The sequence below is a fragment of the Blennius ocellaris genome, assembly GCF_963422515.1.
Source record: "Blennius ocellaris genome assembly, chromosome: 4".
Classification (NCBI taxonomy): Eukaryota; Metazoa; Chordata; class Actinopteri; order Blenniiformes; family Blenniidae; genus Blennius; species Blennius ocellaris.
Genome location: NC_137653.1, coordinates 29,676,985 through 29,696,007, shown reverse-complemented (window position 1 = coordinate 29,696,007; position 19,023 = coordinate 29,676,985). Strand labels below are relative to the sequence as shown.

At 40.6% G+C, this 19,023-nt stretch overlaps 1 protein-coding gene and 1 long non-coding RNA gene across 2 annotated transcripts in view; both read left to right on the top strand.

The window, feature by feature from the left end:
* The window catches only part of fbln2 (fibulin 2), a 125,928-nt gene that overhangs the window by 34,595 nt on the left and 72,310 nt on the right, over window positions 1–19,023 (top strand). The window contains exon 3 of the mRNA XM_080495668.1: window positions 18,116–18,239. Within this exon, the coding sequence (XP_080351794.1) occupies window positions 18,116–18,239 (124 nt within the window). The remainder of the gene's footprint in view (window positions 1–18,115; window positions 18,240–19,023) is intronic.
* Window positions 5,929–7,670, top strand: LOC308129669. Its single transcript, XR_013936609.1, has 3 exons — window positions 5,929–6,064; window positions 6,168–6,618; window positions 7,539–7,670. It is a non-coding gene; the product is annotated as an uncharacterized lncRNA (long non-coding RNA).

Sequence of the window (19,023 nt, the reverse complement as noted above, 5' to 3'; positions counted from 1 at the left end):
TCATATTTGTCTATCCGTCAATCCAAGTGAAAGGCTTCAAAGCTCTTCCTGAAAAGATTGGGCGAACGGTTGGGTGCATACTGACGTCCCTCACATATATTCCAGTATTTCACCATTACACCTCCATTTAGCAGAGTTCCAAAGGTAAAACTCTTCTGTGACCAATAATTGCAAAATAGCATTAAATGGTTATACTTTTCTACCCAATAGAATCATTTACTGTGCCAGTGACCAAATAGACAGACTTGATTATAAAGTAAAACATTTTGCAGGTTTGAGAAAATATAGAAAAAAATCAATTACAACACTTACAAAACAAATACTTTCATTGCCACAAACTCATATTTTGACCCTGGTTTTCAGTCAAACTCAAGTTTCTTTTCATGTTAATACTCAACAAAACATTGTACATCTTATATAAAGTGTTGCAGTCTGGGAAAATGCCTATATAACAATTTCATTTATGTTTTTATTTAACCTTCATTTCATCAGGTGAATTTACCAGGTTACGTTAGTTTTTAGCGCCCAGGTGAAGAGGCGGCATACAAGAAGACGAAACAAGATACATGAACAGAAAATCAAACAATAAAAACCAAATGCACAAGGACTTGTAAAACTAAAACGTGAGAAGTAGGTGCAGTGAAGTCGACATCCAGTCAGTCTTCATTCATAATCCACTATAATCAGTGGAAAAAAAAGTTGAGATCCAACGAGCCACTATATATTTAGTTAAAATTGTTTACATTTCTTGACATAGTAGATTATAGTATTTTGCAAATTATGTTTATAGTGCATAAAGAAACCTTATCAGTCAATGTTCAGCACAGATTTGGAAAAAGAGAAAGTAAGTAAAACTTAAAAGCAACATAAATCTTCAAAAAACCAAGAATCAGGAACAAATTACCATAATTTTCAGACTATAAGCCGCTACTTTTTCTAACGCTTTGAACCCTGCGGCTTATAACAAACATGATGCAGCTAATTTATGGATTTTTACGGGTTAACAGGCGTCGTGCCGCCAGATTCTACTTCCTCATGTAGATAATGCTGTTTTGAACCTCTGTTTCTCCAAAACCTGCCTTAAAAGTGACATTTCTGCTCTTCGTGACCTCGTCTTGTGCTGCTTCCCGTGGTCCGGAGCTCCAGCAGCTGACTGCTGTGAATGATGCGTTCAGGTGCATCACATAAAGCCGCCCTGCTGGACTCGGTGGTTGATGAATCTTCCACCTCAGAATCACAATCAGCAAATAACCGATATCAACAGAGATAGAACACCCCGCAAAACCCTCAGAGATTGTGTATCTCTCTCTCTCTCTCTCTCTCTCGCTCTCTCGCTCTCTCGCTCTCTGTCTCTGGGCATCTCCGCAACAAGTGAACGACACACAAACATTTCCAGCACTATGAAAGACAGATTTGCAGGAACTGATGAAAATATGAGAAATCCCTGCCCTGTTACAATGTGGACACCTGTGGCTTATAGTCAAGTGCAGCCTAATATTTATGTAATTTTTTTTTTCTTTTTAGATTTTGCGGGTGCGTCTTTTATCCAGGTGCACTCAATAGTCTGGAAAATATGGTAATTGAACTCTGCTTTTCTGTAAAATGGGTCAACTTGTGAACAATCTCAATGAGGAATCAAAAGAAACTAAATCACAAGGAAGAATAAAAAATGTAATTAAAACCAGCATTTTATTTAAATGAAAAGAAAGGAAGTAAGATTATTATGTGTACTGTAAACTAACAGTTTGATATAAAGGAGCAGATTACACAAGTTCATTCTTCTTTCTGCTTCCTTTCATTCAGAAGTTTGGAAACTATTGTGATTTTAGTTTTTTTTCTTTTGTCAATGAATGAAATTTAAACACATCGTGCAATAAATACTCATGAACGTCAAGATGTGGCAGCAACATTCCGTGGTTTGTTTTAATACTTTTTAAAAATGGATATAGAATATAGCTGGAAAATTCTATGTACATGCTTTGCTTGTCCTGTTGACCATCATATGTTGATGATTCTTTTGCGTTATTGTGGAGCCACCATAAAACCATTTGTTAGGTCATATATAGAAGAGATAGAAACACCAGAGCTTTAATTTGTCTAAAATTATTGTAGAACATGTAACAACCTCTTTTTCTTTTTCCTCAAAAGACACCAGTTTGTATGGAGGGCAGACTGTGTCAAAATTAAATCATTAAATACACCATTAAATAATTAATTAAATGTGTCATTCATTAAGTAAAATTGGAATTAAATATATAAATGTCATTTTATGTAAAAACATATATAATTAGTTCATGGTTATTGAATTATTTCATGATCCGGTGTTTTACCGCTTCATGAATTAATTTGATGTCAAACTCAGTGAGCGGATCATGACACCTGATTGGTTCCCCTTCACATCAAGTCAGAACAGATCAATCCCAGATAACCAGAGCGCTCAGAGAGAGAGAGAGAGAGAGAGAGAGAGAGAGTCATACAGCGTCTAATCCAGCCGAGGCGTGTGAGAACTGTCATTCATGCACGTGGTGGTCACAACAGATACTGACTTTCTATGGATGTTTGATAAATATTGCGAAAGCCATATCTAACGTTTTTGACGTCAATGTGTGAATTGATATCTCTTTAAATCTGATGTAAAAAATCACGCGTGTAATTTCATTCATTATGAAGTTATTTGTGTTTGAAAATATAACATTTTCTCAGAAAAAAATCTGGTTATGCGTTTCTTTTTTTTGAATAGTATATATGTCCTGCAGCTGAGAGTGCAGTGGAGGAGCTCTGCTCCTCGAGAGCCATGGCGCCGCGATCAAGGTTATTATCTCATTCCCAGGGAGCGATTGATTACATCCTTCCAATGCTTTCTTTTTCTTTTTTTCCTCCATACCTACCCCGGGGCTCCGTGGTTATTGTAGATTTCAGAAAGCCGGTTCGCGTCTCTTCCGCCTTGCAAGTAGCGATAACTCCAGCGACAGATCTGCCCCCACCTGATGACGCATCAGGCCCCAGCCTGGTTCCTCTCTGGCCCAGGAATGAAGTGGAGCCATCATAGCCCCAGTTTAGCCCTCGTTAAGAACTGGTTTTGGCGGTGGAAAGATAAACAACTGGTGCCAACTCTGGCCCTGGTTCCGAACTAGCCCCTGGTCCTTTCCGGTGGAAAAGCCCCCATACATATGTGGTTTGCAGGACAAAATGTCAAAAACTCACCCAGAGTTGCTCAGAGAAGAAGCACATTTGATTGAGGAAGCTCTGAGCAGAACTCCTCTGCTCCATCACACACACCTATCCAAGGTAAGCCAAGTCATTTCATGTGAGTCAGGTGTGCTACTACTATTCAATGACTCGGAACACGTGTGTCAAATTAGATACTTTGATGTCGCATCCCAAATTGTATTTGTAAGAGGCAGGCTCATTGTGTTTTGTGATTAATACATCAATTGTTAAAGGTGGAGGTATACAACTAGCCCGTTAATGTGCAAAAAATAGTCTTGGCTAGAAGTTGAGGCTATTTGGCTGCCTGGTGACCATTGAGTTGTGACATTTGTCTGTTTGCAGCCGAGGTAGCAAGGCTCGTTGCACTGTATAGGAGTGGAGCCAGAAGAAATATGAGACGATCAGCACAAGTGCAAGTGTCTGGAAGAAGCTGCACACACACCTCCTCTTGTTGGGCTGACCACAAGGCCAATAAAGTTCCAAACGTACTGCTGAAGCGGACCTTCTGACTGCTGGACTTGGAGAGTAAAAAGTGATATTTTCAGGTCTGTATGAAGGAATTTACCACCCAAAACGTTTGCACTGGAGCTCATCACACTTATTTGTGGTTGTACTTAGTTAATCATCACAAGTACTTCCAAATATTAATAGTTAACTCAAACCTAGTTAATACTCATAGTGTGAGTAATGGATATCACAGACTGAACTTGCTTAGGTTTGGTTTGTTTTAGGTGTTTCCAGATGAGTCATGTCTATTTTCTGTTTGTTATACAGGGAGTGATAACGATCCCATGGTTAGATCAAATAAACTGATGGAAGTGTTTCCAAAGCTCCAAGAAGGAGGAGGCTTTGAATTTCTAAAAATTGCAGGATCTACTCGCAGTCGAAATCTTGCATTGCTTCAGTGTCCCAGCACTGGATACACCCTTGTCTATCTGAAAGATCCATCAACGATGATTAGACAAGCGAAATACTACATAAGCCCACTTCAACAGGATCAATCCTTAGATTGTGTACATAAACTTACATAAACTTCATATTCAAAACAAAGCTCAGTGGTAATTTTGAATCTTTAATTAAAGCATTTTGTGTTTGTCAGGAGAGCTCCAGTCATGCTTCTGTTCCAGTCGTCCCCTGCACCACTTGCCAACAAGAAGTTGCGTTTTCAGAGATGAAGCTTCACCGATTGAGCTGCAATGAGTCAGTATTTTCTAAAGAAATGCAACAGTAGCATATGGATTTTTCTCTCTTCGAGTGTTAAGGACACAAATAAGGGAGTATGACCATAATTAAAATTTTGTTAACTTCAAGGACACTCCCACAAGAATCCAACAGGGAGCAAGAGAGAGGCCAAAGTGAAGGAAATGATGGCAAGATGGCCTTTGTCAGTGACTGTGTTCAAGTGAGGCCTGGAACATCTGCTGAGAGGACAGTTGCACCAGCAGATGTTCCAGTGAGGCCTGGAACATCTGCTGAGAGGACAGTTGTACCAGCAGATGTTCAAGTGAGGCCTGGAACATCTGCTGAGAGGACAGTTGTACCAGCAGATGTTCCAGTGAGGCCTGGAACATCTGCTGAGAGGACAGTTGTACCAGCAGATGTTCCAGTGAGGCCTGGAACATCTGCTGAGAGGACAGTTGTACCAGCAGATGTTCCAGTGAGGCCTGGAACATCTGCTGAGAGGACAGTTGTACCAGCAGATGTTCCAGTGAGGCCTGGAACATCTGCTGAGAGGACAGTTGTACCAGCAGATGTTCCAGTGAGGCCTGGAACATCTGCTGAGAGGACAGTTGTACCAGCAGATGTTCAAGTGAGGCCTGGAACATCTGCTGAGAGGACAGTTGCACCAGCAGAGGCTGACAAGGAGGAGATTCCTCATAAAGAAACAAGATAATGATTTGTGTCATCGCAGTAGAGTTGCTATAAGATGTACATAACTTGACCCTAGTCAATAGAAAAATAATACCTGTAATGTACATTTAGATTAAGAATTATAATTATACAAAATAATGTGCTACTGGGTTACATATTCTGTTAAAATATTTAGTTGTCTTTTTCAGAATGCTCTTTTTGCATCAACTCAGCTTCGATATAAGAAGCAGTAATATTTATCCTGCTAATGTTTGTTTATTGCAACAGACACTGAAGATGTTGGGTGTCACATGTTTATCAATGACATGGATAGAATCTGTTGACTGAAAGTATATCTGTATCTGCAGGGATCATGACAATTCCCAACATGTCGATCCAGAATGGATACATAAATTGTTGTTGTTTAGATCGGAAGCTTTTTGAAGAACCGGCTCAAGCTGCCAAAGTCTTCAAAGATAATCTCCTCAGGGAACGAACATGCATCTGGGAAACCACTTTGGCTGAAGATGGATGTAAGGGACTCTGAAGAGGATGGGGAAGTGGCACTTCTCTCATTCTAGAAACAGCAACAGCAATGGGCAAGTCCACTTCCATGTACTCTGTTTGGTAAGTAATACAAATGTATCATTAAAGTCTATACCACTCAAGGACCTTCTATGGAATTGTTAAATTGGCGAATGGGATCATTGATCGAAACATTGTGTAACTGATGACCATTAATGAAAACATGAAGTGCAGAATTTTCTCCCATTAGAGAAATAGGCAGTGCTAATGAATGCTCTTCTGGTACTGCAGCCAAGAGAATATTGACTATTTCATTTCCTTGCTTTTAAAATATTATCCAATCCTGTTGCCTGTATTGGCCAGCCACTGTTTTTCCAGTCTTTTATTTCAGGTGATGTTGCAGTCGGAGAAGGGGCGATGCGGTACTTTATGACCACAATAATCTCCAAACTCCAGTTTGGATTCAGACTCGATCTTGGTAGGTCTCTTTTTAGTTTAAAGGTTAATATGAGGACATTTTTAAATGTGTTTAAGAGGTGAATTATTGTGACTCTATCCCCTGCTCTCTTGGTATTGTACAGGAGGAATGGGCCGAACACTGCTGTTTGAGGGTGAACCTGACCACCTGGTTCCAGTAGCATCAGAGGCCCTTATTGAAAACAACCTCTTCTGAGTTGCAGGAAGGATGTTGGCCCTCTCCTTTCTGCACGATGGCCCCCATGTCACTGGATTAAGTCCTGCTGGGATTCATGGACTGCTCAATGGGGAACCTGAAGTAGCAACTGTTGTTGCAGAACACTGTCCTGATCTGCATGTCAGGAATATCATAAACCTGCTATGTAACATTACAAAACTCAGCCTTGCAAAATAGTTTTTTTGTCTAATTACCTGTATGGTCTTGATTTTTGCTTGAACATGAAGAACTTACACTGGAACAGAAGGACACACATTTCAGATCTTTCCATGTCTTGGAATCTTCTACCAGTCACCAAAACGAATAGGTGATGGCGACATAAACTTCTTCTCCATGCGGTGAGTGCTGGTTAAGTTAATTGCTGAAGTTGTTATCATGTAAAGTGTGTGAACCCTGGATTGCTATGTCAACACTGGCAGAGATGGAAGAGATGGTCACATTTTATAACTGAAATTCATGCTATGAATGCTGATTTTAGAATAATTTAAACATGATATTTAATCTTTGCCCACAGTCATGTTGAAGTTCTTTTAAACTAGAAAATGCATAAATAGTTGCACTTCCACAGTATTTCTCACAGCTGCAAGTGTTGAGAGAACAGTGACAAAACCCTGATTTCACATTGACACAGTAGGAAAAAACAATTACAAAAATGTAATCCTTCACAGAAAAACAACACTATGGCATAATTGGAGCTTCTCAATAATGGACATCTGGTTTTGTGAATTTGCATTTTGATAATGTACTTTATAAAAATGTGATGCAGTCACATCTTCACCACTGTTACCTTTTCCTTCATGTCCAGTTTTTAAGCATTTGAGCATTAAACATTAAACTCTAAAACCAGACTCTGGTCTGGTTTTAGTGCCTTCGGTTTTTTGTTGTTGTTGTTTTAACCTTTTATGTTTTGTTTATTGTTTTAACATCTTATTGTTTTTATTGTTTTAATGTTTTTTTTTTGCGACTTATATTTTTATTTACAATGTACAGCACTTTGTTTCAGCTGCGGCTGCTTAAAAGCGCTTTATAAATAAAGTTGATTGATTGATTGATTAAAGACAGCAGTTGCTGAAGTTCACAAAGTGGAGTTTCCACATTTATCCATCATGTTTTAAGCAGAACAGTAATGTCAAATGTGCATGAAGCACCATGTAGTTTCAATCACAGGCAAACTGGGACTGTAGGCAGGACATGTTGTAAAATGTGTAAATGTCTCATTAAGGGTTGGTCTGTAATATGAGTCGGCTCTGTGTCTTAGGTCATTGGGCGGACAATGCGCCAGATTAAACAGCTGAGGAAGGGACTGAAACATATTTCAGTGGTATGGCCCCTGCTGAATTCTAGGTCAGATGTTGTCCCACTTCTTTTCCCCAAAGTGGCACATATGCACTTTACACCACCAGGTACGTCATTTAATGTGACTTGATAAATGTACATGCATTTCCAATGACAAAGCTAGTTACTTTTCCATTTGCCAAGAGTGTCAGCTGCATATTCCTTCTCCCAAACAAGATGTCTTTAAAAATATCATGGTGTTCTTTAAGATGTTCCTCGAAAAAATCCTGTGGCTTGTTGAGAATAGTGAGGATGAAGAATTTGACACTGAGTCCACCTGCCACATCACTGGCTTCCTCAGGATGTTCATTGAAACCTTATTTGTCAAATGAATTGCTCTGTTTACAAATGCCCTTATGTCCCATGGATATTTATGATCAATTAAAGATTAAATAAATGCTGTTTTGTGACTTCCAGCTTCATCAGGCACACTGACTCAGCTGAGTTGGCTGGGAGACGCTTCCTCCTGAACTGAAAGTGGAGATTTCTGGGGGAACCCTTCCTACATCCTCCACGTGCTTTGAAACACGGAAGTTGCCAGCTTGTTTCCAGACCTACACGGACTTCAAGGATTCGCTTGTCTCTGCATAAATAGTGCACACACTGGCTTTTGACTTGTCTCAAGTTTTTTCTTTTTCTTCTCCGAGACAGATGTCAGCACATGCTCTGTTCAGTAGGTACATATACACAGGTTCAGTGTCTTTGAATAGTTTCACAATGTGCAATAATTGACTGTTTTATTCAAAACGTTTTTCCACCTACAGAAGCCAAACAGTTCAGCATCTTCAGCTTTCAGTATTGACAAAATGGACAAAGCTTCAAAGTACGATTTTTATTTTTTATGGAAAGTGTTTAAATGATTGCTTTGTTTGTCCTGCTCAATAAAAGCATGGATTGGACGTCACTCCATGATTCTTGACTAAACGTGCACCGTCTCTACATATGATCTGAGTGCATCAGTTATAGAAACTCCAGGAATTGTCAAACTTGCAACTTCTTCATCCGAGAGCTCAGGGGCCAGCTGAACTTCAGGGACTGTCACACCGCCTCCATGAAGACTGTGAGGTCCATTCCAGTCCATCCCATAGTCTTCATGAACCTGAATGAAAGAAACACATGCTCAGTCTTGTCCTTGCAAAGGGTTCAGATAAGTTTTGGTCTTCAAGTTGGTGAGACATTTTATCGAGTAAAGCATGTTGCCTATTCAGGTTGTTCAGTCGGTATTCACAGCATGCTCCAAAAAGTCTGCTCTGAGGTTATTTAAAGACAATAAGTTTTCATCTAAGGTAGCACATTGTTTCCCACAATTCCTTTGAAAAAACAGTTTGAAAGTGTTAAAGATGTATCTTTAACCTCAGTAGGATCCTCCATAGGGCCTTGCTCTCTGTGTCTGATTCCTTTCAGTTCTAAGACCATGGAAGTTCCAAGCATCTCTGAAAGAGTCAAGACTTCGCTGAATCGGTGGAAGTAAGACCCAGTGTAGGGTGAAAGGATGGATTTCATTGTCTGGATTCAGTGTTCCCTGGTCTTCCAATGAAGTGAAGATCTGGTAGAAGAGGTCCAGGTTCACAGACATCTCTCCACATCCTATTCTGTGTTTAAGATCAAATTGACAGTATTAATTAAATATATCCTGAGGCAGTACATTCAACTGGTATGTTTGTTGTGTGAGCCTAATTGCAAAACATTTATTTACCACTGATTGTGGACACTTCTACCTGTGATGTGTGAATTCCTCTTGGTCCCTCTGCTCCTGACCATGAATTCTTCTACATCTGCATTCTCCCTCACTTGATCAGATCGTAACCTGGATGGCAGCCCATACTGCTGGACAGCAGCGATAAAGCTCTGCAAGACAGTACTAGCTCTGTTATTTCCAGCCACAGTCAGGTAGACCACTAAACGACTGAATCCACCCACCCCTCCATGGATGAGAAATCTCCATCTGTCAGGCAATTGTGAAAACAAAAAAAAGCAAATATTTAGTGTAAAGAAAATGATAGAGAGATACATGTTTATCTGTTAATATCACCGAGCTTATGAGCTTCTGGTTGCCGTCTATATGCCATAAAGAGTTTGGGCCAGGGACAGAATACTGCCGTCGTCTTAATACACACAGCCTCAGACGCCTCGTGTAGATTCCCTCTGCGTAAAGACTCTTGCAGCCTTGAGGCTGAGTGGAGGAAAAATAAAGTAAACATACACTCACGGGCAACTTCATTTGAAACACCCGTTTTATCTACTTGAGCAAATAGTGGTTTCATGATAAAGGTAAATATAGCGACATACGTTAAACAGTTAACTACTGCACTACATTACCACCACAGCCTCAAAAATATAAAGTTCACTCTAAACAATAAAGTTGAAAATGGATGACATGATATTTTATTGGTTTGGCTTGAAGAACACAGCAAAATGCAAACTACATCATCTGATGTATTGCAAATTAACATTGAAAATTAGCTCGGCTTGGTAATTGACTTTATTGTTTACATTTGGATAATAAATAGGCCTACAAGGAAAATATATGTAAATGCTACCCATATTATTAAAGTCACTTACAAACAGCTCTTGCATTCAGAAGTCCATGCATTAGCTTTTAGCCGGTGTTTGGATTGCGTCTGTGGACTTCACTTCCAATACGGTCCAACCCCTCATCACTCATCTGAACAGAGGTCTGTCCTTCTGCACAAACAAAAAACAGCACTGTCAAATAATGCCACATAGATATATTACCCCTTCTGACGATGAGACGTTTAATAAACTGAAAACTCCTAAATGTTGTGTAAAATACCTTAAGCTGCTTTGTGTCAAGCGCCTCCTGATGGTCCTCTCTGGCACTCCCAACATCTCTGCAACTTGATGAGCTGGTAATCCACAGAGAACTTGATGCTCCAGAGCTGCAGTCGGTGTGTCAAACGCCAAACGCCCTCGTCCCTGTGTGTGTTGTGTCTCTTGTACCCCAGCACCAGAGAAGCGGTGGAGGACTTCATCTAAATTTACAGTCGCTCTACAGTCGATATCTCGGTCAGAAAGAGCAGAAATAATTCCAATAAATTCCTCTGCTCTACACATTACATGGTCAGGGTCAGCATGTCCTGCTTCTACATTCTCTGCTAGGTCTAAAATGTCTCTCACCAACTCAGTAGAAAGTTCTTGCAGAACCTCCTGTAGGAGAGCCACCATGTGCAGAAACTCTTCAGACCAAAGCAATGGTTTGAGTCAATCACCCATCAAACTCATCAAACTCCATGAGTTTGACAGATAAAATTAATTCATGAAGCAGTACAACACCGGACCATGAAATTATTTAATACATTGTGAAATAATTATATGTGTTTACATAAAATGATTTCATGTTTTAATTAATTAATGACACATTTAATTAATTATTTAATGGCATATTTAATTATTTCCTTTTGGCACCGTCAGCCATCCATAAGTTTGTGACCTGATGTGAAAAAATGCAAGCTTCTGCTGGCAGCGTCCTTTTATTTGGTCGCTTCCCATTTTCTGCATGTTTCCCTAAAACTAAAAATTGTATCATTTTGACTGTGAATAAATCTTCATGCTGATTGAGGAGCAATGTTTTTCCACCTGCATCTCCTTTCCCAGTCAGAGCCTCTGATTGATGCATCCACCTAAATACTTGCGTGTTTCAAAAGAAAACATGCTTCAACATCTGCTCTGTGTCAAGGATGCAGCCAATGCTGCTTGTTAACAGCTGCTTTTTGTGTTAAAAACATAACAAATAGGATAGAGCCAGTGTTTTACAGTAATCCATGGAGCATTTTAAATTTTTTCAGTTTCATACTGTACCATAGATTTCATTATTTAAAAAAAATTCTATATCTATAATGGGGTACTTTTTTTTTTTTTAATTTTGAACTAGAGACACATCCATATCGATGTCAATGTTGGATATCAAGTCTGAAACACTCTTACTCGTGAATGATCCTCAATATAACTTGACAGCTATTATGTGATGTCATCAGTCAACAATGCAACAGTTGGTAGACAAGAGAGGAAGAGAGCGGTTGGCGGATTGGAGATTTGTTGATATTACTGAGGTACAGACTGTCATTTATTTTCTGACAAAATAACAAGAGGAGGAGAAAGAAAGTTCCTACAACACCAGCAACTTCATCATCAGCAGAGTTAGAACGACGTCGCTCAGTTGTTCATCTGCTCAGTGGATCAGGAGGATTTCACTCCAAGCCATGGTACATGCTAAAGGGTTTGGGAGCTCACGCACCAGCGATGCAACATGCCTGTCTGACGGATTCAGTCATTAACAGTGAGCTCGGTGCCGCGTCTAGTCTGCAGTACACATATTGTAGTACGTAGACAGCTGCTACGCACTGCACTCTACGTACTGAAGATGCAGTCGTCTCCTGCATCCTTCAAGGCTGTTGGACGTGACGCAGCATCAACATAGCTGTGGTTCAGGGAAATGCACAACATTTGCATATTGTTACTAGAGTATGAAGAAGAATTAATAGCATTCAGCGAGTACTCATCTCGATACCGCTATCTGAAGGTACTCGTACTCGTCCTTTTGAATGAATGCATTGGCGCCTCTATACTTTGAACAGTTGATGTGGAATTAGCATATTTAAATGAGTTTGTGCAGATAATTGTTTTGCATGTAACCTTTGCTAAAATGGCTTCCTTTGTCACCCATCGCACTGAGGAGAATCAGCATTATTTTCGAGATTTGAGATTAAACCATTCTCGTCCCGGACGAGCATCAGATGAGCTCAACTCGCCGCAGTGATTCCTCGATATGAGCTGGCTCTCTGTGGGTTTGCCCTGCCTCTCATCACACAACATTGATAGATGGATCCTATAAGACATGCAAATATATGCAGCCTTAACACGTGTCCATCGATTTCATGTGAGGCGCGGTATTCATCAGTGTACCAATTAAAAAGTAATTAAAACAACATTGGAAATGGATGCTCCATCTCTCAACTGGTGTCACTCGCAGTTTTCAGATTTATTTGGAGGTAAATTCTCCAGCATGTCAGATGTGGTCACTTCTAATTGGCTGATGTTGCTGGACAGGCGTGATAAATCTCTGACTGGGTATCTGGTCACCTCATTAGCCCGCGGAGCAGCTGGAAGACACGGCCGGCTGCAGACGTTCATTATGTGGCCCGGTGCAGTCGGTGGGGACGTCGAGGTACCATCCGGGGCAGATGTGCTGACATGCGTCTCAGTCGACTGTTTGGCCAGACAGAGTAATGATGGAGAAGCAGTGTGACGTCGGTCTAATGTTTGGAGCTGCTGGGAGGATGGATGTCTTTTCTATCCTCCCTTATCTGCATAACAACAACTCTGTGAACAACGACAACAGTGTGGAATCTGAGCTGTAAATAGACATTGTTTCCATTGTTTTGCAGTAATTACAGGGCGACTCCTGCTTGTTAAGCTAAGTTTCACCCTCTGGCTCGTCCTCGTGATTGGCCTCTGACAAACACTCCTGAAGAAAACTTCTCCAAACTCTGGGACGCTGCACCCATCCAACTTTCCTCTTTTAGAGTCACAGTGGGAGGAAATGAAAATGAAGCTTCATTTTCCTGTCACTGCAAAACAAATAACAGTGGAGGCTTTTCCTGAAATTTTGCAAATTAAACCCAAGAACTTGGCTGAATTGTCAGACATTTGTGAAAATGCTGATTCATAGAAAACATTTGTATGTGTATTTCTAATTTGCACATTCCTACATGTAAGTCCACTTTTGATTTGATTGTTTTAGGTTTTGGATATGTAGATTTTTTGATTGTATTTGAAATGTCTCGAAGAAAATACATTTATAGCAGGAAGTTGAGTTTACCTTTGGCATACTAACTGAGGTGTTATGTCATGATTTTAACTTATAACAGTAAAAAGAAAGAAGGAAAAGTTGGAAGTGGATTGCGATAGTTTCTTGCCTTGGAAAGGGTTAAAAACAGGTTTTATGTTTAACTGAATAAAAGGGTCGGTGTGTTTCGGGGACAGTTACAAGCAGCTGATTACAATATAAATCAGTTACATCGTACACTGAAGTTATATTCCCTGTTTCCAGGACAGCTTTCAAAGTGAAAACGCATCATTTGTGTTTTAATTTCAGAAAAGGTTTGTGTTTTACACTGTAACATTTTGAAAAGGATGTACATTTACACAGAAACAGCACAACCAGTGAAAACATATAATTAGCTTTTCCTGAAAGCTACACAAGATGAACCACTGCCATCAACTTTACCTTTCTCATCTGATTAAACTGAGTAAGTCAGCTCAGCTAATGCTAATGCTAATGCTAATACCACAATATCACGACTAACTGAAGAAGACAATTGGACATGTTTCTTTAACTATCTAGTCTCTTTACTATCTCCTGTAAGAGGTACAGTAACTCCAGGATTATGGACAAGAAGTCATTTTTTGTCATGAAATAAGTATTTTAGGTCCTGTTTATGCGACAATGAAAATGAGGGAAACTGCAAAGCCTTTGTAGCATTTGGGGGTTTGTTTACACTACAGTAGGGCTCGCAGTTCCTGCAACCATCACTTCTTCATAGGGGCCCCACAGGTGGAACTTTTCTTTGATGCTCAAATATAGATTAAATCACATTCAGGATTGTTGTATATAAATGTTATTCACGATAACCCACTGACTAGTGAGATATTGTGCGTGATTTGAGGCTTCATGGCATATTTTGCCAGCAGAGAACGAGTCTGTTGCTTGGGAAAGTAACTGGATCAGTGTGATGTCGGTGTCTTCTGACAAGGAGACGTATTATTTGTAAGTGATTTTGGACCCAAAATACCCTTTGGGAAAAGCGCAGAGTAACTTTGACTCAAAGGTTCAATGTGGTCCTAAAGGCGACTGTGTTCAGTGGTAATGGGGAAGCCTCGGGAAAATATAAAACAAATCTGGAATTTAAGATTCTTCACTGCTTGCTTTTATGTATTTATTTTATTTCTCTGTAAAGTACTGTGTATTGCTTTGTGTTTGAATGCTATAAAGACATTTGCCTTGCCCCACAGAAACAGCCAGAGAATACGGAGCGCTGTTAATGTGTATGTGCACCAATGCCATAATAAATAGTTCTTCTGCTCATGCACAAGTATCAAACATGGCAGGTTCCTCCACTGTGGAACGACTCTCAGTCCGTTTTCGAGTTTTATCGTCCATATTGCTAGTTTTATAGTTGAGACTCTCCTCTAATAGCATCTAATTCCAAATGTCAGCTTCTCTCCATTATGTTAATATTTATATCGGATTATTCTCTGCACGTAGGCTCGTGTGGTTTCACGACCAAAACAACCAACAGCACCACCTCATGGCGTGTCTTACTAACTACTAAATCGTCAACGTGTGTCATGTAAACGCAACGCTTTTCTTTAAAGGTTCCATATTATACTAAATCGACTTTTCTGTGCTTTAAACATCATAAAAGTGCTATTTGGGGTTCATATGCATCCCCAAAGTGTTTTTTTCATTGATTCCCTCAAGCTTGAGTTGGAGGATGATCTTTCTCTGTTCTAACTGGTGGAGGAGCTCAACATGTTGATTCAATTTGATGACGTGGCACCACCTTGATGACGGCACAGAGCTGGAGAAGCCCCGCCTCCAGGAAGATTGACATGCAGGGAAACCAAAACAAGACACGCCCAGGAATGTGCCAAGGAGCGCAGCCTCTTCTCTTCTCTGCTCTCTCAGTCTCTGCTGCTTCACATTGAACGCTGCTGTTTTTGTTGTGTCCAGAACTGTTTTCACCTTCATGTCCACTTGGAGAAAATGTGTTTTCGGGTGCAAGTATGGTTCCACGCTATTTGTCTTGCTGAAAGAAGAAGCACAGCGGCGAATGTGGCTGGACTTTTTTTTCTTTTCCGCAAAGAATGTTTGTTTGCGAGCGACTCTTCACCAAAGAAGCTTCCAGAACTACGGTACTTTGAAACTGGACTTACTCAGAAGCTCATCTTGAAACCTGCTGCTATTCCCACATTGAAGTACGTTGCTACAACTACGAGCGTGAGCTGCTGGCTACGTCATCGAGGGGGAGGGAGGAGGCGGCTGTGAGCTGGACCTCAGTCTCCGTGTGGGCGGGGGAGCCAGAGGAGCTGAGAACCACCCGTTTCATGAGAGGTGACGTCAGCTCAATCCAATAAATAGCTAGAATTTCACAAGTTTTGAGTGTTGTATATTGTATCACCCAAATTATCATCCCACATGAGCATAGGATGGACTGTGAAACATGAAATATAGCCAAATATGGATCCTTTTACAGTCAAGGTGTTGCCACTTGCAATGTTATTGTGTAAACGGGGCCTGGGTGTCACATGGATTGTTTTTGTCTCATTTAATGAAACATGGCAGAAGAGGCCACTGATGATCGACTTGACATTGGTCAATCAAATGCAGATATATTTATGACAGGATTTATGAGGGATATTTAACTTTAAAGAATTTTCAACTGTTCCAACACTCTTAATAATGGTGATTTTATTATTGTCTTTGGTACATTTCTCATTATTTTGCTGAATTTTGGATAGTTACACCAAAGAGAAAAAGGATTTATTGAGAAGTTAGCAGTTTTACAAAAAAAAACTAAATCCTTCTGAAAAATAGGTTTCATACTATTTATGAAGATTTGTCTCATTTCAATCGATTTTTAATATAGATTTGCTGTGTAAACAATGATTTGTTTGTCGATCTTCACAGGTTGAGAAAAGCAACGCTCAAAGAAGCATTAAACGCCTTTTCCAGTTTGTTTTCCTAATCTGAATGTACACTGCTGTATGAGATTAGCGTAGTTTCACCGTATTACACCGTATTACATGTGATTTTGTTGTATCGCCTCGAGGAAGTAAATCTGCAACTAAATCTGATCACAGAGCCACATTTTATGGGCTGAGTGGTGAATTTTCTCATACTGAGAAATAAGCTTCAAGTCAAGAACGTACGATTCAAACGGTGACGTATAATCACCTCTGCTGCTTTTTCTCGATCGAAACTGTTTAAAAAAGTTCTCATGTTCGTGTGTGTGTGTGTGTGTGTGTGTGTGTGTGTGTGTGAGTGTGTGTGTGTGTGTGTGTGTGTGTGTGTGTGTGTGTGTGATTGTGTGTGTGTGTGTGTGTGTGTGTGTGTGTGTGTGTGTGTGTTACTTCACGAGACTGAAATATAAGACGCATTATTTGTGTTCTGATACATGTATGGGTCGTTCATTACAGTAAATTCCATACATTTTCTCAGGGCCCATTTAAATAGTTCAATTGAAAACGCATCATGAACAAGATAAGCCATTTCAATGATGAATAGATGGGTGGATGGATTCAGGGAACCACTACAGAGAAGCTCAAGAGCCACATGTGGCTCCAGATCCACGACTTGCAAACTCTTGATCTTGGACAGGAGCGTCCTGAGATGCTGCAGGTCTTTCCCAGTTACAACACACCTGATTTCAATGAGGAGCTCATGATTGGACTTTTTTTTAATAAGCTGGATGACTACGTCATTAGATTGAGGTTTCCTGAAGACCTGCAGGATGGAGATTCGAGGACTGGAGTTGGACACCCCTGGTCTCGGAACGTCATCACTGACTGATGTTTTATTTATTTTCCACAATTTCACACATACAAACATTTTCACTTGTGTCTGAATTATGCAAAATTATTAGAAAATGGACACCCAAAAAAGCTTGGCGCTTATCATGTTGTGGTCCAACACACCACCACCCAAATATGAACTATGATCAGAAGCCATACAGATGTGACTCCAAACCACAGTGTTGCACTCTCATTGAAGCCTGTGTGTTTTTTCAAGCCTAGCATTGCACATATGTGTCTGCCAATGTTTCAACATCAATGTTTCTTCAGTTAACAAAGCTTCAATTCAATTCAATTCAACTTTATTTTCATAGCACCACATACAACACAGTCATTCTTAAGTACTTTTAACAGAGAAACCCAACAAATCCACCTGTCATTTTCACCATTCTACATTAACAGAGAAAGTACTATCTCTCAAAACCATACATTATACAGTCGATACTATTAAATAGCAGTCATCCACCTTAGATGGATGAATTAACAAGCAGTATCTAAATATTCACTCAGTCTTTTTGTGATGACTGTGAGTGCAGAGAATGATTGTGGTGATGAAAGATGTCCTCCCTGCTGCTCCGTTGGCTCGTGGCACCGACACAAGTTACACATGACTTCTTGATAATCTGTCACACTTCTCCTTCACAACTCTGCCAGACCACTTCTGTTCAGAGGCTATTTTTAGTTTGTCTCCCCAAAGAGCTGTGTTTAAAAAAGAACATTTCCAATCATTAAATGGACTAGTGTATTCTGCACGTCTTCAGGCGTCTTGCGGCCGGGTGCAGTCCGCCATATGTTTCTGTCTCACAGCTCATTTACGCTGAACACTGTGTGGCTCAGCAGACGTGGCATCTTTAGCACATGACTGTCTGGCTGATGTGTGCATGCCGCCCTGTCTTCCTGCTGCAGGTGCGGGGGTCCAGGGGGAGGACCTGGTGTGGAGCTGCTGCGCTGCCGGTCAGGCCTGGGCCGCCCAGCACCGTCACTGTGACCACATCGCACTGCTGGACCTGGACAAACAGTCTGTCTGCAGGTCAGTGACGCTACACGCAGTCCTCATGTCCTTATGAGTCACTTTTGGCACTTTTTCATTACAGTCCGAGCACCACTCGACTCGACTCGACTCAGTTTTGCTAATTTTCTATTGCACTATAGTAGCACCTCGGTGTGGGTGGAGTTGGCAGAGCAAGGTGTCCGTGGGTGGCCGTCAGCTTGGAGACACTAAATACACTTCCTCGTAGTGTGTTGCTCCGTCGAGCTCCTGATGAATCCTCTGGTCGCCACCAGACAAAGAAATGTCTGAATCTCATCATTGCTCCATGGGGTTGAATTATGTGCATCTGTCTCTGTTCTATATTGTTATTGGGTTTTAAAAAAAGGCGGGGATCATTCTTATGAATGAGCCACTCGCCATACTCGTCTGGTATTATCACGTGCCGGCCAATCAGTGGCCTGCCGTCCGCTGACGTCACCTTTTTGGCTCAACTCAGTTCATTTGGAACCGCGGTGGAATAGGTACTAGAAAAGTACCTGGTACCAGGTACTAACACGTAATGGAAAAGCCGCATCTGTCATCACTGAAACAAGAACTCCAAGCTCAATATGAAGTGAAAAAACACAAATTGAAAATATAATGAAATAGCTCAAAGGCAACACAAATTTGTGAGCTGAGGCAGAGGTTTTAAATGTGGAGTTGGATGGATGAGGTCGGGAGTAGAGGTACAGCAGAGGTAAAAACAAAACCAACTCAAGTGTGGTTAGCTAACGTCGGCTTGCTTGAAGCAGAATAGCTGGAGTTTTAGTATCTAGAGGCAGAT